The 25341-nt window shown below is 46.7% G+C and overlaps 2 protein-coding genes across 6 annotated transcripts; both read left to right on the plus strand.

Annotated features, from left to right (window-relative positions):
* The first annotated feature begins 31 nt into the window (after positions 1-31).
* On the plus strand, positions 32-4965 carry IQCC (IQ motif containing C). Of its 2 annotated transcripts, XM_034413179.3 has the most exons (5): positions 32-315; positions 1849-1992; positions 3354-3675; positions 3875-3993; positions 4386-4965. In XM_034413179.3, the coding sequence occupies exons 1-5, from the start codon at positions 160-162 to the stop codon at positions 4422-4424; spliced, it is 780 nt and encodes a 259-aa protein (XP_034269070.2). In that variant the 5' UTR covers positions 32-159; the 3' UTR covers positions 4425-4965. The 2 variants fall into 2 exon arrangements, with proteins under 2 accessions (XP_034269070.2, XP_034269069.2); XM_034413178.3 differs by lacking the exon at positions 3875-3993 and having other exon boundaries at positions 35-315.
* Positions 4966-5104: 139 nt separating this feature from the next.
* On the plus strand, positions 5105-23587 carry DCDC2B (doublecortin domain containing 2B). 4 transcript variants are annotated; one of them, XM_034413177.3, is made up of 11 exons: positions 5105-6605; positions 8790-8847; positions 10068-10144; positions 11538-11669; positions 13430-13576; positions 15271-15310; positions 16495-16548; positions 18889-19066; positions 20132-20235; positions 22825-22887; positions 23417-23587. In XM_034413177.3, the coding sequence occupies exons 1-11, from the start codon at positions 6328-6330 to the stop codon at positions 23423-23425; spliced, it is 1140 nt and encodes a 379-aa protein (XP_034269068.2). In that variant the 5' UTR covers positions 5105-6327; the 3' UTR covers positions 23426-23587. The 4 variants fall into 4 exon arrangements, with proteins under 4 accessions (XP_034269068.2, XP_034269067.2, XP_087732902.1 ...); XM_034413176.3 differs by having other exon boundaries at positions 5426-6605; positions 23080-23587; XM_087876776.1 differs by lacking the exon at positions 5105-6605 and adding an exon at positions 7510-8498 and having other exon boundaries at positions 23080-23587.
* Positions 23588-25341: the final 1754 nt, after the last annotated feature.

Consider the following 25341-nt stretch of genomic DNA (forward strand, 5'->3'; position numbering starts at 1 on the left):
TTTTACAGCCGCCTCTGCCTTCTGGCGGAACGTCGCGCAGTGAAGACGTCAAACGCAGCCGACGCCCCGTCGCACATCTGACTGAGGGATCGACCCCTCGCGCTCTCCCACAGAGCCTGTTCGGCCGGTCGGGGCTGGGGCTTCGGGCGCACAAGGGAAATGATGGGACCCGACGCTCAGCGCAGCTGGAAAGCGGACCCCGCCCAAGCAGCCGCTGGCTGTGGCGCGAGTCGCTCTTCGCTGACGTCATCAGAGGGCGCGGTCGCCGTTTCTCGCAGCAGGATGCGGGGGGAGGCGGCGGCGGCGCGGCTGCAGGTGCGCGGGGGCTCGGCCGAGGGGGGCGCCGGGGTCGGTGGCCAGAAGTCCCGGGCGGGCTGACCCCGGGATCCCCAGCCGCAGCGGGGCCGCCTCGATTCGGGGGTGCGCTGCAGCAACGGCGTTTCCCAGCCTCTGAGAGGCGTCGAGGGGGGGAAACGGAGGGAGGCGCTGTGTGGCGCCGCGGGGACCGTGCTGGCTCTTTCGGCGGGGGCCTCGGTGCCCCCCCCGTCCCTTGGCCCGGGAGATGGAGGCTCGGAGAGCAGCGCCCGCCCCTCGCGGCGCCTCCGAGGCCCCGGAGTGGGAAAGAAGGGCGCCTCTCCTGCTTCGCCCCGGGATCTGCGTGCTCCCTCGCGGGGAGGGAACTCTTCTCTGGGGGAAGGTCTTTGTCGACTTGGAACCATTAATTTAGCGACCGTTCGAAGACACAACAGCACTGAAAAAGTGGCTTACGGCCGTTCTTCACAGTTCGGACGGCTGCGGCGCTCCCATGGTCGCGGGATGAAAGCCAAGTCGCCTGGCAACGCGTGTCGGAGCGTCCGGGGTGACGTGATCCCCTTTTGCGACTTTCTGACAAGCAAAGTCAATGCGGGAGCCAGATTCATTTAATAACCGTGTTACTAACCTAATAACTGGAGTGATTCACTTAACAAGGGGAACGAGGAAGGTTGTAAAGGGGGGCAGAACTCATTGAACTTGCTTAGCAATGGAGATTTGGGGCTCGATTGTGATTGTAAGTCAAGGATAGATAGAATAGAAATGGTGAGGAGTTAAAAGGTTCAGATAAATGTAAAAGGGTTCTGGGCTTCCTTCCTCCTCTTCAGTATTTCCTGGAATTGGAATTGGCACAAGTAAGTGCTGACTTCCTCCTTGCCCTCGCTCCCATGTCAAATGGCAGCTGGACGAACAAGATGTGAGGGAGAAAAACCACCTGTTAGATGTCTCCCTATCAACTCCTGTGTAAGGACCAGCCTCTCCCCCCGTCCAAGAAAATACGAACTCTTGAGAACTTTATATTTCAAAAGGAACCTTTTATTGAAAGGGATGAAAGCAAGTCAAAACTCAAAGCAAGCTCCTGAGGTCTCTCAGAGCATGCAGTTCAGGATAAAGGAAATTAGGAACCCCTCCCCACCGTCCGATGTGCATTCCCACCAATTGGCTGGTGTGAAGATTAGCCTCTCTGAGAAGCAGATAAGAAGAGCTTCTCAAAGCCATCTTGCAATCCACACGTTTCCCCCCCTCCTCTCATTTCACAGAAGGTGAGAATTCTTCAGGCACCCCTGGCGCCAGGCAACGGTTATAAATCAGGTTAAAGTTTATATAAAGAGGACCAGGCAAGAAATAGGATACGTAGGATACATAGGAAAGAGAACTAAATGTGACGAATCCAAATACCCTCCTTCTTCTACGAAGAATGGCAGATACATGGATCTGACATCTGTAATACTGGAGAAACTCAATCCTTGTTCTATGCCAGGCCTCATCATTTCTGTGCTGCTGTGATTGTGCTTTTAACAATTTGTTACCTTTTAGGCTGTTGTCAGGGGTTACCTGATCAGGAAAAGGCTTCAAAGCATAAGGAGTAAGTATGAGAGCATCGTCAAGGAAATTGAAGGTGACTTGGATTGGGTCCAGTGGACTGGCCATTTCTTCCCAAGACCAGCGTTTCTCTCAAAGGTAGGACTGTTGATCGGCTCAACTCTTAGCAGAAGTGGGAGTATCGACCCTTTCTTGAATTGCTCCAGAGGGGAATTAAAGACCTAGAGGTTAAGGCATCAGCAGAATCAGCACAACCAGAAGGTGTGAGTTCTAGTTTTACCTTACGCATGAAAAACATCTAGATCAGCAGTCCCCAAACTTTGCAGCTTGGCAGCCTGGCTTGTGGGGGTGGGTGGGGGTGTTGAACTGAGCCGTGCAAGCATGTCAATGCACACACAGCTCGACTGCGCGTGGTCCGTGGCCCGATTGCAAATATGCCATGGCCTGGTAGTGGGCTAGGGATTGGGGACCCCTGATCTAGATAACTATTTTTCAGTCTTAATAAACTGCCCTGTTTCCTTTTTTTTAATGCACTATAATCTGCATTTGATAATATATGAATGAAAAAGCTCATTAGGACTTGAGGATTTGGCTAGAAATAGTCCAATATGCCCATTTGTTTTTACAGCTGATCTGTTGGCTCTTAGTGTAATACCTAATAGGAGAGCTTGAATTTAGCCAGGTAACAAGGAATGCAAGTTTCCCCCAGACTCCATGGATTGTTGTAACAAAACTAAGTCTGGTGGCATTCAGTATAGAGCCGTGATGGCGAACCTATGGCACGCATGCCACAGGTGGCACATATAGCCATATCAGTGGGCATGCCAGCTTAGCTCTGGCGTGCATGTGCGTGCCGGCCAGCTGATTTTCGGGCCTTCTGGGCCCACCAGAAGTAGGGAAACAGGCTGTTTCCTGCCTCCGGAGGGCCGGGGGTGGGGGGGTTTAGGGTTAGAGTTAGAGACTCCTAGAGGCTCTGGAGACTGGGGACAGCAAAAAACGTCACTTCCTGTCCCACCGGGAGTTGGGAAATGGGCTGTTTCAGGCCTCCAGAGGGCCTCCGAGGGAATGGGAAAGGCTGTTTTCACCCTCCCCAGATGCACAGAGAGGATCTGGAGCCAGGTGAGAAGGAAAAATGGGCCTATCGGGCCATCACATGCCAGGAGTGGGAGGGGGTGGGTGTTGCGCACGCATGCGCAGGGTGGGGTGCATAGAATTATGGGTGTGGGCACGCACGCGTGCACACCTCCCCCACCCCCTCTCCTGGCACGCGATGGCAAAAAGGTTAGCCATCACTGGTATAGAGAATGCTGCCTTTGCTTATCATATAAATTTTTGCTTTTTGTTTGATGTGTAATAGGATGTGCAATGCTCTGTGCAACACATTCAACTTGAAAATACCTTGCTCTGTACATAATGATCATTCTCTTTTTAAAGGTAATTTTTTTATTTTGTATTATTGTTTTATATTAATGAACTTTATTTTTATATTTTATTTACAGTCTGCCAAGAAATCAATAAAGCCATTCAACAGAGAAAAGGTTAAAATTGACAAGCCACAAAAACAGGATGCACAATATTTTCAAGAGATATCACAGTCTAAACAAATGTGTGACTTTGAGATGCAGTTTCCAAGCCGATTACTGGCTGAGGTGGAACCCAAGGAACCCAAGATCAGTGAGGTAGGACAGCAAGCTGTGGATGCTCGCTCTGGGAATGTCTGCAGCCTGTCAGGAGAAAACGAGGAAGGCGGGGAACCCAGCAATGCCTCATCTGACTGGAGCAGCACAGTTCTGGGGATGGAGTCTCCCAGGATGAGCCAGGGTAAGTTAGGCACTGGAAGAACCCTGGACTTTGGTAAACTGGGAGGCAGTTACTACATCTGTACATCCAAGTCCTGGTTGGCATCAGTCTTCTTCCTAACAACTTTACCGAAGCAGCATTTTGTGTGTGTGTGTGTGCCTTGCCCGGCTTGAGGAGAGTGAGGCAATCTTGATTCTGACCATCTTCTTTTCTTCCCCAGAGTCTCATTTCCCCAAAGCACCGGAAATGCTCAGAGGGATTCCTGGCTTGCAGAACTATCGCAAGCACCTGGCTATGGAGCTGCTCTGGCTGCAACAGGCAATTGCCAGCCGTAAGAATGTAAGGACCCTGCCTTTGGGTCGCTTGCCTAACTTTTGTCTTGGGGAGCAGCCATAATCCAAATGCCGGCTGGTCTGGCACAGTTCTGTGATCATCGCTTCTTCTATAAACTGATAGATGGCATGGGGAGGAGAGATATTTCAAAAGCATTGGGCAAAAGCAGGTGGCCTTGGCAGGATCCCTCAAGGTGTGGAAGAGCGTGCATCTTTAAAATTCAGAACTGTACTAATAGATGCATTGGACAGGAGTTAAAACTATCAAGGAAAGGATTAATGGTCTCCTTTGGAATATAGTGATTCGTATAATTTTATTAGGATAGCTGCAACTGTTGATGTAGATTTCGTCTGCTTTCATTTGTTTTTATTTCCTTTTTATTCTGTCATCCCTTATAGTATTTGATCCTGAAACACAGATTGGGGAAACCAGCTTGAGAGCTCACATGCGATCTTTTCACACTGAACTGGAAGCTGACACTGACCCACTACCTCCAGAAAGGAAGCAAGGGGCTGCAGGCAAGGTGTCCGCCGTGCTTCTTTTAGAGAGGCCACATCCTGAAGTCACCATTCAGATTTACAAAAGGAACTCTAAAAACTGGGGATTGCGAAAGCTTTTCAAGGCTGGCAGACTTTTTGGAATTGCTGTTGCAGAAGCCCCTTTTGTGCACTTTTGGTGGAGCAACATCAGTTTTACCAGCATTTGCAAAGCTATGGTAGCTAGTGATCAGTGGGCCTTTTTCCCCTGTCAGTTACATTAGAGCAGCTTTGACCAGAAAGTTTTCAATTTCTGGAGATTATTCCAGGGCCCTGTATTGTAGCTGGAGCCCTTCTGCTTTTTGTGGCTACTGGCTGTTTGCTTATTCTTAAAGTCTTTACTGCATGGCTGTTTCTGCTGTTTTGCTGGCTTATTTTTTGAAATTTGGATGCTCTCTATTAATAAATTGTTATGAAATTAAATAAAACATTTTTTCCTCCATGCCCCATTTTTGGCCCATGACTGTAAAATTAGGCAGTACCCCACATTTTTCAATTGTGCTAGGCAGTATGAACCTGCCAGGAGACATTACGGGTATTTCTTAACTTAGAATCAGAATTGGGATCAGTTCTGTTGCTAATCAAGGTGGTTGTTAAATGAGTCATGCCTGATTTTAAAACGTTTTTGCCACGGTGGTTAAGTAAATTACTGCAGTTATTAAATGAATCACATGGTTGTTGAAGAAATCCAGCTTCGCTTGTTGACTTAGCTTTTGGAAAGTTGCAGTTTTACTGTATGGAATTCTGGGAGTTGAAGTCCAGATGTCTTAAAGATGCTGAGGTTGAGAAATGTTGCCCTAAATTGAACAAGGCTACTGCAATATTGTAGTGTGATTTTTAGCCAAAAATCCTCAGGGTGGATTACATTAGACAACAAAAGACAGCCCCGTCTGTGCAAGCTTGAACACTAAAAAAGAGAAAGCAAAAGAAGGCATTTAAAGAGAGAAGCTCTCCAAATGGAACTAGTAGCAGAGCGAGGAGTAATAACTTCTCTGGCAGGACTAGTCAGTCTCATAATCTTTAGTTTTTTAAGGGGATTTGGGAAACTGCAGGATCTGCAATGAATATGTTGAACAGTGGGGGACAAGAATGGAGAGGGACCCCTACACACTGGGCACTGTTGCTTTGTTACGGTTTTTATTTCCTTCCAAATCCACTTGTGGGTTTTACAGTATCTGCAAAACAGATTTGCATTTTACATCAGCTGCTCGCCACAACTTCAGAGTCATTTTGTAGCACTTGCATTTCCACCCTGCTGGCAGCCCAAGGCCGCTCATCGTGCCTGGGTGGGATGTGAAAAGCCCACTGACTGGAAAGCGCTTCACTGTGTGTGGTGGGGTTTATTACATTTTTTGCCCAAGAACGAGATCTCCTTTGATTGGGGCAACCCTGGCTTAATTCCCAGCAGCCATTGGCACTGGATCGAGCCACGGCAGAAGAGTAGAGAGGAGCATGTTGTTGTCTTTGTAGTTCCACCTTCATTATGGCACAACCTCTGATCTCATGGACAGCGGAGCTGACATCTCTGCTTCCAGGTCTGAGGGACGTTCCGCTCTCTTTCGAGCGTACCTCCAGAAAAGGGGAGTTTCTGCCACAGACACACCCGAGTCTTTCACCAAGTGGAGGGCACTCCCTCTCTGTTTCCTTGTTGAACCGGCACTATGGAAACGGCATAGTTCTCCTCTCAGAAGGCAGCCTGGCACACTCAGAAGAGTAGTGCGGTTTGGCTACAGAAGCCCCCAAGGTGCCCCTCTGCCAGGGAGCTTTCTCAGACAAGCAGCCTGGGGTCTGCAGCCCAGGAGAGATGGTCTCAAGTACTGTGGCAGTGGCACCCCTTGCCAAGAATGTGGTGGTCTTTCGCAATGGGGACCCCTTTTTCCTTGGCCGGAAATTTGTTGTGAGCCAGCGCCGGTTCCTGACTTTTGATGCCTTTTTGAATGAGGTGACCAGCACCATCCAAGCCCCCGTGGCCATTAGGAGCATCTATACACCTCGAGAGGGTCATCGCATTGCGGAGCTGAGTGAACTGCAGAACGGGTGCCGATACGTGGCTGCAGGTTTTGAGCGGTTCAAAAGGCTTGAGTAAGTAACCTAACCCAATCCATTTTTATTATAGTCATAAAAACTTAAAAGTATATATGAATCATCAAGGACAAGATGAGAATCTAAGAAAAGAGGCCTATAGGAGTTAAAAGATTTTAACGTAGAAATGAAAATGTAAAAATAAAATAAATGAAAATGTACTAGATTACAGGTACCTAAATGTGGTAAGATCAGTTTAGTTCATAATGATGATTATGTTAAAGCACAATAATTATCTGATGAAGTTTGACCCTGATAGTGCTGAATGATGTAGCAGGGTGAATATCCAAGAACAGCAGAGATACACAATTGTTCTGGGTGTCCTTGTAGTCATGCTAGAATGAGAGTAGCCCAAATGCCTCTGCAGGGTGAGCATCAGAGGAACACATACTGTTTCTCTGCATCCAGAGCTGCAGGGGCCTTGCCGCTCCAAGTCAGAGGTGCCTTCCTCAAGGACTGTGGGGGTCAGAATGGAGGCCCTTCTGTGCTAGCAACTGTGGGGGTAGGTGGGTAGGCAGAGGACCGATTCACTGGCAGGAAAGTTCAAGGTAAAGATGCAGATTCCTTGCAGGTTGTGACAGAATGTGAGTCTGCTGGTGGGGCAGGGAGAGACCCTTCCATGACCTAGAGTTCCAGGGCAAGCCAAGCCAAACCAACTGCCAATCTGGCCCTGGCAGTGGAACCAAAGCACATTCTCAGCAATTTACTTCCCTTCCCCCTTGCAGTCAAAGACCTGAGTCAAAGCAGAACAGGCAGCCTGAGCAGGCTCTTAAAGCTCTGGGCTATTCTCTAGAGCTGGGCGTCTGTTCTAGACTCCAAGGGAGGACCACGACCCTTGAATTATGACACCACCAACCTCCTGATGTCAGTCTTCAAGCAGCCCTTGTCCTTGTGGGAGTATCAGAGGGCTGCTCTCGGCACCCAGCACTCAAGCCAATATGTAAATTGCTAAGATACGTGGCAACTTCTCCAGCACAAGATTCAAATGAGCTTTGTTTAAAGAGAGTCACAGCTCTGTAGAACGCCTGGAATAGTGCAGAGAAGTCCTACCCATGGCGGAATCCTTCATAGGTCTTGGGACTTCAAGTCCAGACTTTGGAGTGTAGAGAATTCATAGCTCCAATACTGTACATCTGGAAAACCAGGTTGGGAAAAGATGTAGTAGAAAGTTTCTATTTTTGTGGGTTTTTCTGGCATTTGACTTGAGGTCCTGAGGACAACACTTCCCATTAAATCTCATTTGGTTCTCCTGTCCCAAGGCAAAGATGTGCCTTAAGTCTCTTCACTGGTTGCCTCTGGCTTTGTTTTCAAAAAATGAGAAAAGTTTGAACTTCTGCCCCTTGGACATCTTTTTCCAATCAGCCACCGGAGGGCCATTTTTGGGCTTGCCAGCTGGCACAGACCAACTCCTGCAGTGGGTGCTTAATTGGCAAAAGCTAAGGAACATCGGCCTCACAGCCATCTCTTAGCTATGGTGTGGGATTAATTACTGTCTTGCTGTGCAGAATTTTTGGGTTGGTTGCCTTTGGCTGGCCAATTATTTGAACTGTCAGAAACATTAAAATCATAAGAAGCTGGTGGTGGTGGAACTCTGCTTCTTACTTCAAGGATGCATCACATGTGCAACTCATCTTCTGGAGAATAAAGTTTTATTGGGGCAGACGAATTAAAGATAAATTCAAACTCTTCTTCGAATTAAAGATGAACTGAAGGGGCAGCACTGTTCGTTTTCTCTGGTTGACCCAACTCAGCGTTTCCCAATCTTGGCAGCTTGAAGTATGTGGACTTCAAGTCACAGCAACGCTGGCTCGGAAATTCTGGGAGTTGAAGTCCACACATCTTTCCTCTCTTCTTCTCTGAAAGGCATCTGGAGCATATCTAATAGCACTGGAGGTAATGGAAGTTGTAATCTAACCCATATCTATGGCAAAGAATATGCGGGTTGTTTGACTGGGAAACACCTCTTAAGAGTTACTTTGCCACACTCTTGGCCATTTCCAGAGATATGAATGTGTCAGCCTGTTGCAACAACCAGGGATTATAGAATTTGAAGTCTGCAGCATTCGTGGAAGAAATAGTTGTATGGAGAAGTAGGGGAGTCTGTTCTGGACTGAGACGAACTCCCCAGGACAGTCTCCTGAATCGGCTCAGTGGCTCATTTTCTTCCCAAATTACTTTTGACAGCTATGCAAATGCTGGAATGAAACAGCTGAACAAGCACCAGAAAAAAAATGGAGCCCAGGTGAGTGAGTGGTCATGGGTGGGCCAGAACTGATTTCAGAACGGAACAGTCTAGTTCTGCCTTAGGAAGGTTCTGGGACGAGCGGATTTTACGCAGTACTGGCCATTAGACAATTGCAAGTTGGCATTGGCTTACAACCACAATTGGGATCCGAATTTCTGTTGCTAAATAAGGTGCTTGTTAAGTCTCCCACCCATTTTTACAACCTTTTTTCCACAGTTGCTAAGCAAATCATTGCAGTCGCTAAGTGAATCACATTAAACAAATCCAGGTCCCCCCATCGAGTTTGCTTGTGGGAAGCCGGCTGGGAAGGTTGTAAATGGCAGCCATGTGGTCAGTTGCCAAACACCCAAAATGTTGATCGCATGACCCTGGGGATGCTGTGGTGGTTGTGGGTTTAAGTACCCGTTGTAAGGCACTTTTTTCAGTGCTGTTGTAACTTTCAACACACTAAAGGAATGGTTGTAAGTCAAGGACTACATGTATAACCATAATGAAGGTTTGCTTGCAGAATGTTGTGTGTAATAATTGTCTCCAATTATTTATTTAGCACCTCCCTCCAGGTGCTAAATGTTTTGTTACCCAAACTTAGAACAAAGGGGTGGAATGGGACAACTTGCCATGGCCAGCTCACCCCAGCCATCTCTCTGCGTACAACTCATTGCAGAACAACTTGCCCTGGGACAATTCAATGGGGGATAACTCGAGAGAGGGACCAGTAGAATTGCAGCTCACCCCAGCCTCAAGGACTTCTCAGCTGGGAAGGTTCAATGCTAAAGCAAGACAAAGCCCGCTGCAATTCACTGCTCCCTCTCTTGAGTCATCCCCCATTGAATTGTCCTATGGCGTCCTGCACTGAGTTCGCACAGTGAGTTGTTCTAGACCGAGACCCTTGTAAAGGCAGAGGGCTCAACTACCAGGAGAAGCTTTTGATCCTCTGTCTAGTGTCAAAACTTTGTATTATGTACCAATATATTATATGCAACCTAAAAGAGGTTCCTTCTCCCTAAGGAGAGAGGGGCAAGCAAGGATCTTCTAAGGCCTCAAGCAAATTGGGCTTGGACTTTGGAGCTGGCTGGGAATTCTGGGAGTTGAAGTCCATGCATCTTAAAGGCACTAAGGTTAAGAAACATAGTGCTAGAACCTACAAAGGACAGATAATGATGTGTTATTGTTGCTGCTATTGATGATGATGATGATGATGATGTTTTGGCATTTAGAATTATCCAGGTATTCCTCAGAAGATGATGGTTACTGTAGGATGGAAGCAGCAAACGAACCTTCCTTGTGTTATCTAGTAAGTGACCCTTCTGTCCTTGGAAATTCCCTCTTGGATTAGTGGACGAAGAAATGGGGAAGCTCAGGGGAGGAGACCCACTTTAAGATAGCAGACTAGAAACCAAAGACAGTGAGTTCTACTCTTGCCTTGACCATGAGAGCTGGCTAGGTGACTTTGGGCTGGTCACTCTCTCTCAGCCTGACCCACAGAGTTGTTATGGGGGAAAAGAGTATGTTCTGACCTAAGCTTCCTGAGTCAGTGAAACACACGGGTAGTCCCAAAAACCTCTTTTATTGCAACAGCTGTGACTTCTGTTCATTCACAGATTGAGTCCCAAATAGTTGTAAAGAGTCCTTCAGGATAAGGCTGATAATCACCCACTTTTATCTCCCTTGACATGCTGCCAAAGACCTAATTAGCAAAGCCACATGGAGTCCAGAATCAAACAGCTTCTGACTTTAAACTGAACAGAATTAACAACGTTGCTTCCTGCAAAGGCCCACGTGCCTTTGCTCCTTTTTTAAGTCTTATGGGAGGAGCCAATCATCTCCAAGCCCTACTCCCAAGTCGTCCCTTTTGTCTTAACTGTTCTTGCCTTCTGGCAGCTCTGCACATGTGCACACTGGGAAAGGCTCCCCCTTGCCTCACTGAGGTCTGACTTGAGGCTCCGGAGGCAGCACATACCACCCAGATGGTCCTTTCTCTGCCTCCGACACAGAGCCCTCGTCCGAGGCTTCCCCAGACTCTGGGACTGGCCCATGTTCCTCCCCAACCTCCTCACTATCCGACTCTGCTGCCAGCTCCGCAGGCCACACCAACAGAGTTGGAGGAAGGAGTATTAGGTATGTTAGCTGCCTTGAATTACTTTAAAATAATAAAGGCGGAATAAAAATCTGATAAAAAAATAAACAACTAACTAAAGGCAGAATTGGCACCGTTCTTTGTCTCTGAAGTTTGTTCAATTTATATCCCCAGGACCTACATCCTTAGTGCTCCCAACAGCCCTGGAAGGAGGCAGTACTGAGGGGGGATGTCTTCAGCAGAGGGCCTTCCCAGTCTTAATCCAGCCCTTAATGCCAGTAAAGCTTTTCCTGATAAGAAAAAAGATGGCCAAAGTGATTGGAAAATGCAGGCAGGGTTATGAACAAGGGACCAAACCCTTGTTCCCTCCTCCAGGTAAAATTCTGCCAGAATCTGAAGTATAAATAGAAATAAATAAAGACTCACAGAACACTTAAAATTCTCTCTGTTTGTGGTGGAGTCCAGAAGTTCATCTGTGCTCCATTCATATAGTTTTATGAAGTCCAGATCTTCCCACAGCTGAATGAGAGGAAAATAGGAATAGTTGGAAGTCTTCCCTTAGGAAGCTACGCAGGGAAGAAAGCCAGGATTTCTGCTTCTGCCATTCCAGCGTTTTCCGCAACGGAGACCTACTGAGCCCCCCCTTCCGAATGGTCCTGGCCAGGAGCGCCCTGCAGGAATGGGGCATCGTCCTCGGGCGCTTGTCAGAAAAGGCAAACCTGTGCACTGGAGCGGTGAAGAAGTAAGTGCTGTCTGCGTTTTTTAAATTATTCTTGGCTATTTTTTGGGGGGGGGGGAGAGAAATCAAAGGCTCTGCTGCCTCCTTGCTAGCCCAGAACTAGGCTAGTCCAGCCCCCCCAAGTTCTCTGGGTTAAGGTCTGGAGTGGGCTGCCTCCTGGGGGTCTCTCTGCACGGGGGTCCTGGCAATGAGCCAGCTGGGTATCATTGGGGGGAATTCTGCGCCCAGGGAGATTCCTTCACAATTGTGAGCTTTCTATGCCAAAAAGCAGCTTAGCTTTATTTATATCTTTTTATCTGGGCTTTACTATTTTTACAAATAACTCAAGGCAGCGAACATATCCAACACACCTGCCTCCTCCTATTTTCCCCACATCAACCCTGTTAGGTGGGCTGGGCTGAGAGAGAGGGACTGGCCCAAAGTCACCCAGCCGACTTTCATTGCTGAGATAGGACTTGAACCACTTTCTAGTCTGGTGTCTTAACCACTAGATCAAACTGGCTCTATTTATACCACCTCAATTGTCACAGCTTCAAATTAAATAATTCCAGGTTTTTGGCAAAAGGACTGAGAGTCTGAAAAAGGAATCTCAGTTTCAGGGAAGGGAAAATCTGGTAAACAATACATTTGTTTTAAGGCAGATGCAATTCTTTTGATCGACATGTATGGTACAGTGACTTACTGTGAAAGCAGGCAGATCAGCTGAGGTGGCTGGGGCAAACTGGACCTTTCCTGCTCCCTCCAAAGCCCATCGCCAGAGCAGAAGCTCCTGGGATCAGCTGGGCTTTAGCAACACACCTCCCTCCCACAAAAGCTGGAGCCAAAAGAAAGAAAACCACCGGACGGCTTCAGGTTATGTCAGAAGTGTGGGTGAACAGGAAAAAAGCTCATTGGCAGAAACAGCCATCAGGGGTTCGGTTAACTAAGTTTTGCATAATAGTGGCTGTGGGAGCCAAGTCTACCTGCAAAACACAAAACAGAGGGGTCACTGGTTTTAGTTTACAAATGGGTTTTTCTGACCCAACGCTTCCTTGGTTTCCTCTTTGGTCTTTAAACAGGAGGAAATTTGTAGAAGGTGTCACTGCCTTTACAATTCTCTGGCTATGTTTTCCCAGAGGTTTTACATGGCCAAATAAAGCCCCAGCAGGTGCCTTTGCCCATGTGATGAACTTGCCTAGTGTTCATCTCGGTTGGTTTGTGATTCAGGGCTTGGGGAACCCAGCGTACAACTTACCGTGTTTCCCTGAAAATAAGACCCTGTCTTGTATTTTTTTGAACCCTGAAATAAGCGCTTGGCCTTATTGCCATGCGCTCAAAAACCCAGTTGGGCTTATTATCAGGGGATTTCTTATTTGGGGGGAAACAGGGTAATATAGTGCTCCAATTCAGCAATGGGTAAATTCAGTAACCTTGTTAAGGGTATATTCACATATAACTGTTTTGTATGTACATACAATTATGCTGCATAGTTCATCTTAAAGTTTGTCCAATTAAGCTCTCCATTTTAGGCAGCACCATGTAGGGTCTAAAAGCTGATAACCGTTGTGCTTCATATTTAAGTTCAGAATTACAGGAAATATAGAAATTTGTCTGTAAATTTTGTCCCGTGTACTTCAAAGAAGCTTTCTTTAAGATTGCTTCTCAACCTTGACAACTTTAATATGGGTGGACTTCAACTCCCAGAATTCCCCAGCCAGCCTTGCTCCTTCCTCAGATTCTTCCCACTTTTCATGAACTTGTTTCTGCTATGCTTTTCCTGCCAGGCTCTGCAAGCTGAATGGTGACCTCATCTCCCAGGGGGAGGAACTGGTGAACGGCGAATATTATGTGGCTGTGGGGCTGGAGAAATACAAAGATTTGCCTTATTTTGAACTACTGGTGCCTCCCAAAATCCCTCATCGTCCCTTTCGGTAGGCAACTGAAGTGCTTCTGCTTAGCTCAGCTTTTTCAGTTGGGGAAAGATTGATTTAAATAGCAGCCAATCTGGCACACGTCCAGATGGCTGAATCGATTTGACTAAAATGCAGCAGCAGGCTCCTTTGTGCAGAACAGAAAAAAAAGCAACGTTGTCCAAACACATTCTCCAAACACCCCTGTGCTTCCAATCTTCTCTTCCTTGTTTGGGAGAAACAAAATGAGATGTTGGGGAAACTTGGGAGCGGTCATAACTTGTGTTCTCTGAAAGTGAAACAGGGTCTACTGGTAAAAGAATATTTGGGGCTCAGGGTTGAACCATGGGGTCCTGGGTGCTCTCTGACCTTGCTTGTTTTCTTGCAGACGCTTCATTACTCAACTAGGTAACATCATTAGTGCTAGAAGGGAGGGGTGTCTTTTGCTGTCTTTTTATATTCCAGTGGGCTTGCCCTGTCAGAGACGGAAAAAAAAAAAAAGAAAGAAAGAAAGCAAAAAGGCCAAAACACGCCCTTGCCAGCAATCAATACCCAGATAAACAGATCAACACCAAGTTTAATGCTAGACCAACAATCAAGAAGCAAACAATACCCCAGTGAGGAATTGCCAAACAAACTAACAGTAAGCAACAGTGTCCCAAAGGTGCTTTTCCAAAAGGCAACTGGACCTTCTTGTTTTTTTCCTTGAAAACATTTTGCTTCTCATCTAAGAAGCTTTTCTAGTTTCAGTTCTTCTGTTTGTTGAATGAGAAGCAAAATGTTTTCAAGGAAACAAACCAAGAAGGTCCAGTTATTTTTTCGAAAAGCAACTTTGGGACTATGACCTGGATGATTGAGAAACTCGATAGACAAAAAACCGACAGTCTAACCAAGGAACTACCTAGAAGAGAGCCACACTCCCAGAGCAAGCCACTAGCACAGCGATGGCTACTCTTTTCCGGACCGAGTGCCCAAAGTGCGTCTGCGCACCTGAACACCCAAAATGCAATGCGTGCGTGGCCCCCACACATGCACCCTGACCTCTATGCATGCGTGCGCCCCACGCACATGCCCCCCATGCATGCGTGTGCGGCCCCACACAACGCCCCACCCCCCACATGCGCCCCATCCACCTTGCACACGCCCCACCCCTGTGCATGTGCACGTGGCCCCCCCGCATGTGCCCCACCCCCCCGCACATGCACTGCAGAGACCTCACGGCCAGCTGGCCGGTGGGAGGTGCTCACGTATGCATGATGGAACTGAACTGGGGCAACAGCTCACATGCCCAGAGTGGGTGCTGCGTGCCAGAGGTTCGCCATCATGGCACTAGCACATAAAAAGAGAGCCAACCCCAGCTGAGAGGCAGGGTGTGCTGGGTCTACAGATTCTGAGTGTCAAGGTAGTCCAGGCTAAGAAACTAATCCCATGGAGGTGTCAACTGTTTTTACTGTAACAGCCATAGTAACAGGATCTTGCAAGTGTGAATATGCTCCCTTGCCCCTTCCTTTTCTCTTCAGAAGAACTAGAGAGGTTGTTGTCTGAGATGCTTTCTCAGGTCACACTCAGATTTCTCTTATCTGTTGTCTGGGTAGCAGCTCTCCTTCCTGTTCCTCAAGGTGATTCCTTCTGCCTGTCACCCTGCAAGGTATCTCAGTAAGGTAGGAAAAACATCTCCGGGTGCGGATATGAATGTGCTGCTTTTCTGCTCATAGGAACTTTCCTTCTAACAGAAGAAGGATCTACAATCGGGGGGTAAGTAGCCACGATGACTGATTTCCTAAGGCCACCCCTGTCTGAAAAGGAGCAAAGATACTTTGCCTCTGGAGAAGATGTGTGACATGCAAATGTTCCTGTTAGATTTTTTAAAAATAAAATGTCTCCTGCTGTGTTTGGGGTTAACAGATGGGTCAGATATGGCCATGCCTCCTAGTGAGGGAAAATTCTTGTGGCTTGAGCTGAGCAGACTCTGAAAATTGTGGAGGAATTCCGCTCAAGTAGCTTCTTTTTCCCCCTCCTCCTAGGAGACCATGGAGCAGACATTCCACTTGGACAAATCCCAGAGAAGAGGGTCCTTTTTCTTCCCCTTACTAGTAATACTGCCAATGGATGTGGTATTCATTAACGGGAACCAAATTAAAATGCTGTAATTGTTCCCTTAGAAGGCAAAAGGCTATTACTGGTCAAAATGTTTTTATTAAGTCTGGAGAGAAGCAGCATTCTGCAAAGCAAAGTGCCAGCCTCTGTCACTGCAAATGCCCCCAGGCCGCAAATGTAAACTAGAGTAGTCTCTGGCTCTATGTGCCCTTGCCCAGAAAAAGGGTAAAGTGAGGAGGGGTGGTAGCATGGAGCCTTTGGTGGAGGGAAGGAGGCAGGACACAGGCTAGTAAACAAGTGAGCGTCTGTTATTTTTCCTGTGTAGTGGTACCATGTTTCCCTGAAAATAAGACCCTGCCTTATATTTTTTTTGAATCCTGAAATAAGCGCTTGGTCTTATTGCCATGTGCTCAAAAACATGATTGGGGAGGTCTTATTTTGGGGAAAACAGGGTAGATGGGTTATGTGTGCATGGTAGCCGTTTGGTGAGAATGCCCTCTGCCTGTTCCAGAATTCCCCATAGGGGACCTGAGCTGTGCTGAAAGAAGAAAATTCACCTATAGTGGTCATTTGTCAGAGGGAGGGAAAGAATAAGGTGGCGAAATATTGAATCTTTATCCCTTGGAAGTCTTTGGGAGGTTGTGGGCTGATATGCTTCTTGATGTGTAGTGATCAGATTTTTTTCTTAAAAAAAAAAAAAAATGTGTACAACATTATTACATTTTACTCGTATTTCTCTAATGTCTTACCAGTTTTTGTTTTCGCATTAGTTAAGATCAGAATCAGCAAAATCTCACAATTTTATTTACCTGTTTAGTTATTATAACTTCTATTCTCTCCAGGTGGTCTGTGAAGACGGAGCCAGTGACTCGGCACTCCTTGAGCCAGCGCAACAGGTAAAGCGAATTGGGAGGGTTTAGTCTGCCAAACTTAAAACAAAAAGTTCAAGATTTTAATGTTTCATGTTAACTGAAAGTGGGATTCTATATTCTCAAATACCTCTAAATTATACATACATAAAACACTGAAGTTTCTGCAATAAAAACCTCATTTTTATTTATTTATTTATTTATTTATTTATTTATTTATTTATTTATTTATTTATTTAATTTTTATACCGCCCCTTCTCCCGAAGGACTCGGGGCGGTGAACAGCCAAAATTAAAACATACAATACAAATATTAAAATGCAATTAAAAACAAAATTAAATTATCTTTGGCTTCTCCAATTTAAAACCCCTTACCCATAAAATACACCCAATTAAAATTTTTAACCCAGTCCGGCTTGCTGAAATAAAAAAGTCTTCAGGGCCCGGCGGAAGGTCCGGAGGTCCGGGATTAGTCGTATCCCTGGGGGTAGCTCATTCCAGAGGGCGGGTGCCCCCACAGAGAAGGCTCATCCCCGGGGGGTCGCTAGCCGACATTGCATGACAGATGGCACCCTGAGGAGACCCTCTCTGTGGGAGCGTGTTGGCCGGTGGGAGGTTATCGGAGGCAGAAGGTGGTCTCGTAAATAACCGGGTCCTAAGCCATGGAGCGCTTTGAAGATGAGAACCAGCACCTTGAAGCGCACTCGGAAGACCACTGGAAGCCAATGCAGCTCGCACAGGAGAGGTGTCACGTGGGAGCGCCATGTCGCCCCCATAAGTACCCGCGCAGCCGCATTCTGCACCAGTTGGAGCCTCCGAGTGCTCCTCAAGGGGAGCCCCATGTAGAGAGCGTTGCAGTAGTCGAGGCGGGAAGTAACGAGGGCATGAGTGACTGTGCATAGGGAGTCCCGATCCAGAAAGGGGTGCAACTGGCGTATCAGGCGAACCTGATAGAAAGCCCCCCTGGCCACGGCCGTCATATGCTCTTCTAAAGACAGCCGTGCGTCCAGGAGGACACCCAAGTTACGCGCCCTCTCCGTGGGGGCCAATGTCTCGCCCCCAATAGTCAGCGATGGCACCATATTTTGAGGAATATATTTTTTTTTCGCCACGATAAAAGTCTCAGTGTGCTAAATTCATGAATATTGTGGCCCACTTGTATGTACCAGAAAGCCCAAGCAAAGCCTTTCCTGCATCTTAAGACCTCCAGCTGATTGATAGGAAATAAGGCGGAAACACTATTTCCTAAGACTTCGGAAGCAGGCTCTCTGATCAACCTTTGCCTAAAACCTTACACCCATCCTACTGTGCTGATTTGGGTTCAACTCGTAATTAGCAGCGGCATCTGCAGGAATTTGTGGGTGTCCAAAAAGTCAAGATAGCAGCTGCAATCACCTAATCAAAGTACCATCCTTTTAAAAAATACAATGCACATGAAAGGGCTTGGATTTTGTAGCCACAGCTGCCCTATGGACTTCTCCAAATATCCTGCTTTTTTCTTCTAATTAGTTTTATGAAAAAAAGATTTTACATTATCAACTGGGTCGTCACATTGCCAGCCTGATTTTAGGCTTTTTTGGCAGTTGTTAAGAGAATCACGGTTTTTAAGTTGATTTCTGGTTATTAAATAGACTCATTGTTCACAATGGGCATTTTTTGCTGGAAATTAGAAGTAAACGTCAGTATGTGGCCAAAAAGTCAATTGTGGTTATGTGACTACTATACAGGATGCTGCAAATGGTTATAAATGCAGGTCAGTTGCTGAGTATCCGAAACACAATTGTGTGACTGTGGGGGAGGGGGGCAGTCATTGTAACTTCAAATCTGGGTCCTAAGTACCTGTTTTGGGGCCCATCGCAACTTCAAATGGTTGCTAAGCAGTTGGTCATAAGTTGAGGACTACCTGTAATAATAATTTAGCCTTTTACAAACTGTGGAGTCTTGTGAAAGTCAGACACTCTTCTTTGGGCCTCGTGGATTCAGGGCCTTAAAATCCCAAAGCGCTGGGCTAGAGCCTGTCCTGGGAAATCTCCCTAGAGCAAGTGTGGGGAAGCGGCTTCCCACCAAACAAGTCTTGGATTTCTTGCCGTCCTTCCTGGCCTGGATGGAGCTGGGGCGAGTTGAAATCTCGCAGCGCTGAGTGTGCGCCAGAGACTCCCCACTTTTTTGGCTATGGATCCAAAAGCAGGGGAGCTGCGGCACCTTTTCTGCAGGAAATTGGGTTTTTTTTGTTTTTGTTTTTGTATGAAAAGAGATGGGGGGGGGGACTTTGAGAGAATGGAAATAGGAGCTGCTGATGTTTGGAGATGATTCAAACTGGCCAGGACTTACATCTGAAGGCCCTAATGAACATTCCTTGAACTTCCAGCTGAAACTTTGGCGGGTGCATTCCACAGGGATTGTGCCTGCAAGAGACCGTCCAAGTCCCTCTGAATCCAAGCCAGCCAAGAAATATCCTCACGAAGACAAAGTGACATCCATCTTCCATGCCAAGCCATGCCAGGTTGGACAAGTGAACCAGGTCCCTGGCAACTATTCTGCCCGAGGTAAAAAATAAATGGAAAAGGAGAAGCAGGCGTGTCTAGGCCTGAGAGACAGAGGGTGGACTATAACTGGTGAGGGTTCTATGGTGATGGTGGCTTTGGCCATGCTCCTTGTGAATCTAGCCCCTGCAGGGCATCAGGCTGCTCAACTCTGTTGACCAATGGGAGCGTCCAAGGAAATTGGGAAGGACGGGCTGAAGCAACAGGCCTCTGATTCTTCAGTCCAGGGTCCCTACGGAGTTTCAAGGCCCATCATTCTGGGCCAATTGGTCAGACATTTTTTCCAGAGGAAGCTGCCAAATGAATTCGTTAAACTGGCAGATTACACACAGGGGATAATCTTTAATTATGATTAGAACATCTGACAGGCTGAGTTTGCACACAATGATACACTACAATGTGCTTGGCTCCCGTGTGGCTTGTGTAGAGCACATGGTGGCACCTGGTGGCCTCAGGTGTTTTTGGAGAAAACAAGGGAAGGTTGCGTTGTGTTAGTTTGAAGAACACAGGGAAGTCCAGGGCTTCCCAAATTTGGAGGACCAGAAAATTCTTGAAGAAGCCAGAGGCAAAATCCTTCTGTTTGGTAAAACAGGGTTAGGCAAAACCCTACCAGTTGTCCGCAGAGTCACTAGGGCTATGTTTCTCAATCTTGTCTACTTTAAGATGTGGGGACTTCAACTCTCAGAATTCCCCAGCCAGCTAAAGAATTCTGGCTGTTGAAGTCTTCCCATCTTGAACTGGCCAAGATTGAGAAACACAGGACTAGTGGCTCCAGGCCTGTGATGATGTCCGCAGCAGCTCACGAAAGCGAATGCCTGAAATGCTGGAAAAGGGCTAGCATAGACTCCACAGGGCTCTTCCCACAATGTCTTCAGTGAACCATGGCTTTGTTAATCATGGGCTGGTTTGTTTTGTAAACACAGGCAGGGCTTTCTTCTGCAGATCAGTCATAAAGGTATCAAAGCTAATTTTTAGCTACCGCCTGGGTCTGGAGCTTTCGCGCAAGGAGGGAAGGGCACGTTATTCACAAAGGATCTCATGTTGCCCTGTGTTTTATTTTTTTTCCAGAAAATGAAAGTGTTTATAAAAGGAGAGGGGCAAGGCAGGAGATGGTGGATGCGCAGGAAGTTGGAGAAGATGAAGACACGCAGGTTGAATTGCCTGTAGACCAGGTAGGAGGGTCTCTCAGTGCACGGATTCTAGACTCCTGGCATGCACAAGCAATCCGAATACAGAATAACAGAGTTGGAAGGGACTTGGGAAGTCATCTAGTCCACCCCCCTGCTCAAGCAGCAGATCCTATACCATTTCTGACAGGTGGCTGGCCGATCAGTCTCTTCTTGAAAGCTTCCAGTCATGAAGCTCCCACATCTTCTGAAGGCAACTTCTGTTCCATTGGCTGATTGTTCTCACTGTCGGAACATTTCTCCTTATTTCTAGGTTAAATCTCTCCTTGATCAGCTTCCATCCATTATTCCTTGTCTGGCCTTCAGGTGCTTTGGAAAATAGCTTGACCCCTTCCTCCTCAAATATTGGAACACTGCTATCATGTCTCCCCTGGTCCTTCCCTTCACTAGACTAGCCATGCCCAATCAATGCAACCGTTCATCATATGTTTTAGCCTCCAGTCCCTTAATCATCTCGTTGCTGTTCTGCATTCTTTCTAGAGTCTCAACATCTTTTTTATAGTGTGATGACCAAAACTGGATGCAGGTGTGCCCTTACTAAGGTTTTATAGAGTGGTATTAGTACCTCACGTGATCTTGATTGAATCCCTCTGTTAATGCAATTTAGGATTGCATTGGCTTTTTTGGCTGCCGCCACACACTGCTGGCTCATATCTCTCACCCAAAAGCAGGGGTGAGTGGCATTGGCAACTTTAAGATTTGTGAACCTCAACTCCCTGAATTCCCCAGCCAGTCTGGACACCCCTGCCCTGAGGAACTGCAATGGGTGTTCAGAGCTGCCCACAGGCCTGGAAATCTCTCTCTATCTTAGGACCTGGTCCAGTTTTGTGGCTTAATGTTTTCCTTTTGCTTAGAATTCTGTCGGAGACCCAACAAGGGGATTGGATCCCATGTATTTGACATCAAACGACAGCATCTTTCATTCAGCCCCCAGGACTGTCATGTTGCTATATGGATAGTTCTTGCGTTACAGCTATTCATTTAGCGACCATTTGAAGTTAGAGTGCACTGAAAAAAAGTGGCTTACGACCATGTCAGCATCCCCACAGTCACGTGATCAGAATTCAGGCACTTAACGATGGTTGCAGTATCCTTGGCTCATGTGATTGACCTTTGTGACCTTCCCAGCTGGCTTCTCACAAGCAAAGTCAACGGGGGAAGCCAGATTCACTTAGTGATCATTTAACAAATGAAGTGATTTGCTTATCAACTGTGGCAAAAAGGTCATAAAATTAGACATGACTCAGTGACCACCTTGCTTAGCGACAGAAATTCTGGTCCCAGTTGTGGTCGTAAGTCAAAGACTACCTGTACTGTGTTTGGGGGAGCTGGAAAGGCTGAAGGGCAAAATAGTGTTTCAGACCTGGGTACGTTGTCCAGTGCCTCACCTCCTTACCCAACTGCCCTGTGTTTCCTTGATTTGGGTGGCTTCAGGAGCAACATAGCTCCTCTGAATTGGTCCCCAAGACAGACGAAAAGCCATTGATTTGAAATGGATCTGGCACTTTCTAGGCTGCAAGACTCTCCTGGTTGCTGTACAGCTAGGTGGTGTTTAGGGTCAGCCATGATTCCTGAAGCTTTGTGGATACTCAAAAGTTTATTGGTTGACAAGTAATGACAAGAGATTAGTCTCCACCTTCTCCCCGGATGTTTCTTTGTAACATATCTAATCTAATTTCAATTTTCCAATTTCCTGATAAACTCCCATTCAAGTGCTCAAACCAGGTTTTCTCCTATTTAGTTTGAGTTCAGCCAAAACATCTTCAAGGAAAAACAGAAGGGACACATTATAAGTTTATTTTTTCCTCCTGAAAGACTTCAGTTTTTCAATTGAATTGTACAGCTTATAGGTTATATTAAAGGTGGGAAAAAATTCTGAAGTGAGTTACCTTGGTCTGATTTTTTTACATCTCAAAAACCTGACATTTTAACAAGGGTGTGTAGAATTTTTATATCCACTGTAGAATACAATCACAGACTAACCATAGGAGCCGGATTGTCATAGTTTAAACTACAACTACAAATTTAAGATTAACATTATCAAAAGCACTTGAACTGACCTGCTTTGGTATACAAATGCAGCAGCGGTGAAATGCACTTAACTTTCGCTACCGGTTCAGAAATGTGAGTGCGCGCGCCTCTTCTGCTTATGCACAGAGGGTCAAAAATGGGATGTAATGACATCCTGGCAGTTGGGCGGAGTCTCCTGCTGCAGGCCCTACCGGTTCATGTGAGCTGGATAGATTCAGCAAGATTTCATTGCTGAAATGCAGCACCTGGAACATGATCTGGGGATCAAGTAGTAATGGGGTAGGAGAGCTTAGTAACTTTGGAAAAGACTCTGCTTTCATCAAAGAAGTTCCCAGGGCTTTTCTCCCTGTGAAACTGTTTTCCCCAGATCTTTGTTGTCTTTGTAGCTAGTCACACTAGTTACTTGACTTCCTGCCTGGCAAGAATGGAAGATTCCCTTCTATAACTTTTTTAGTTGTGCTGGTTGACCACAAGGGCAGCCTTCTCTCATTGCCTTGAATGGACATGGCCTGAGTGCTTGTACCTTTCCCCCTTTTCCCCCAGAAAGCTGCAGAGATTGTGGAAGAGGAAGTTATATCAAAGACCAAAGGAGGGCCATCCACGAAGGTAATTAGCTTGTACTAATAAATATGTTAATCTAAGTGCTGGAGAGAAGAAAGAAGAATGGGGTTTACACAACTGATTCATTTTAGTTTACTGTAGGGAATGAATCTGCATTTATGTAAAAACAAGCCAGCTTAAAAGAAGGGCAGTCTCTGGGGTCTTTGGTACACTCTGAGCTTGGTTGCTTTCTTGCAGGTATTTCAGTGTCTGGCAAGGTAACGTCTTCACAGTATAGAAGGGAGCAGGTTTGTTTCTTGGTTCTATGCAATTTAAGCCAGTCTAAGGATTTTAACTCTGAGCTACACATAGTCTCTTCTACTCAAGTGCAATCTATTCAGGAGAAAACAAACCAGACATGGTGCACATGCCAGCACAAGCTCTTCTCCGAGATTGAGCAACGGCCTGCTCCCACATCACCTGGGAGCTCCTTCCCAGAGCGCTCTAAATACACATGTTCATCTGCCTTTGAAGTCAACAGACGTTCTGACATTTTCATTCCTTTTACAATGACAAGACTTTCTCCTCTTCGTAGTGCTTGTGAGTTTGCAGCCACCGAGGAGAAGCTCTCCTGGATCAGAGAAGTGCCTCTAATGAAACAGGCCCAGCAAGGTTTGCCAGAGGGAATATCTTTAACCAAATATGTGGTAGTTTTGTGCAATTTTTGTTTATAGAATTTATTCTTACAATAAATGTAGAAACTCCAGCTCCGGAGTCTCTCTGATTTGAATTTTTTTTTTTTTTTGCTTTAATTTATATGCCGCCCTTCTCCAGAGACTCAGGGCAGCTTACAATACGTTGAGCAATAGCCTTCATACTTTTGTATATTTATACAAAGTCATCTTATTGCCCGCACAATCTGGGTCCTCATTTCACCTACCTTTGAAAGGATGGAAGGCTGAGTCAACCTTGAGCCTGGTGAGATTTGAACTTGCAGTAATTGCAAGCAGCAGATGTTAATAATAGTTAATAACAGTGCTTTAGTCCACTGTACTACAGGTTTATATCAGAAATGCTTATCTGATACAAGATTTTGGTAAGGGGCCAGTGAGAGTGGGGGGGTCTGGGGGAGAAACAGGCATGGTGACCAAGAGCTGACAGAGAGAATGTCAGGGGAAAGAGAATGCCACTGCCTGCCTGCCCGCCCAGCGCCTTCACAGAAGGCCCGACCCTGGACCAAGCATCCTGCTACCATTGCCCCACTGGCCAGTGCCACTGGCCAGCGCCTCAATGGCTTAGCAGAGGCCCACCCCTCGGAGCCCCGATTGGCTGCTGGCAGGCATGTTGGCTTGTCCTTGAGGCAAATCAGTGGAGTACAATGATCCCTCAGTGAAGCACCTCTGACGGGGGGATGGAGGAGGTGGAGAGCCAGAGGTCCATCGGTGTCAGAGAAACATTGGCAGAGGTTCTGCTGAGTCTGAATGCTCACTGTGGCTGGAGGGCAGGGGTGAAGGCATGAACATTGGTGGAGGCGAAAAGTCCCATTCTGCCTACATGAACAAAAGGGCTTTAACGAAAAAAAATGAACCAGTGAAGAATAACTAGGTTCTAGGTAAGTTAAGCAGAAGGTTGGAATGGAAGAACAACTTTCTCCATTGCCACCAGCCTCCTCTCTTGGTTCAATTTCAGTGCTAGAGTGCAGCAATGCATGTGAATTGGATGCCCCACTGCACAGAAGGAGTGAGGGAAAAAGGCCCTGCACTCAGATTGATCATTAAAGTCTTATTTATCCCCCATGGGGGGGGGAGGGGCAAAAACACTCAATTTTCAGCTCCGAGCTTTCCCTAAGGAGTTAGACAAAGGCGCATCTCAGATTTGGCGGTAGGGCTCAATTCAGCCAGAAAACTTTTGATAGATTGCTCAGATTTGGAAAAGAAACACATATTAATGTTCCTCAGGGTCTGGAAAGCGCAAAACACACTCAATTTCCAGTTCTGAGCTTTCCCTGAGGAGTTAGACCAAGCGGTATCACAGATTTGTCTCTAGGTCTCAATTTAGTCAGAAAACTTCACTTTTGTGACAGAGTTCAGATTTGGAAAAGAAACACATATTCATGTTCCCCAGGCTTTGGAAAGTCCAAGACACACTCAATTTTCAGATCTGAGCTTTCCCTGAGGAGTGAGACGAAGCTGTATGTCAGCCTCCGCCTTTATATTGCTTGCTCGGCTGCCATTGTAACGGGGGGGGGGGGAACTGTCTAGGAAGGTCTTGGACTCTGACTGGGTAGATCCCGGCTGGGTGACTGAGGCTGGTCTTGAGAATGTTACCTGGGATGAGTTCGACCCTGTGACTCCTGAGGACGTGGACAGGATCCTGGGGAGGTTAAACGCAACCACATGTTTATTGGACCCGTGCCCCTCCTGGCTGGTACTGGCCACCCGGGAGGTAACACGAGGCTGGCTCCAGAGGATCATAAATGCTTCTCTGAGAGAGGGTTTCTTGCCTCCCGCCTTGAAAGAG

The sequence above is a fragment of the Pantherophis guttatus genome, chromosome 10, assembly GCF_059756535.1.
Source record: "Pantherophis guttatus breed Tessera chromosome 10, ASM5975653v1, whole genome shotgun sequence".
NCBI lineage: Eukaryota > Metazoa > Chordata > Lepidosauria > Squamata > Colubridae > Pantherophis > Pantherophis guttatus.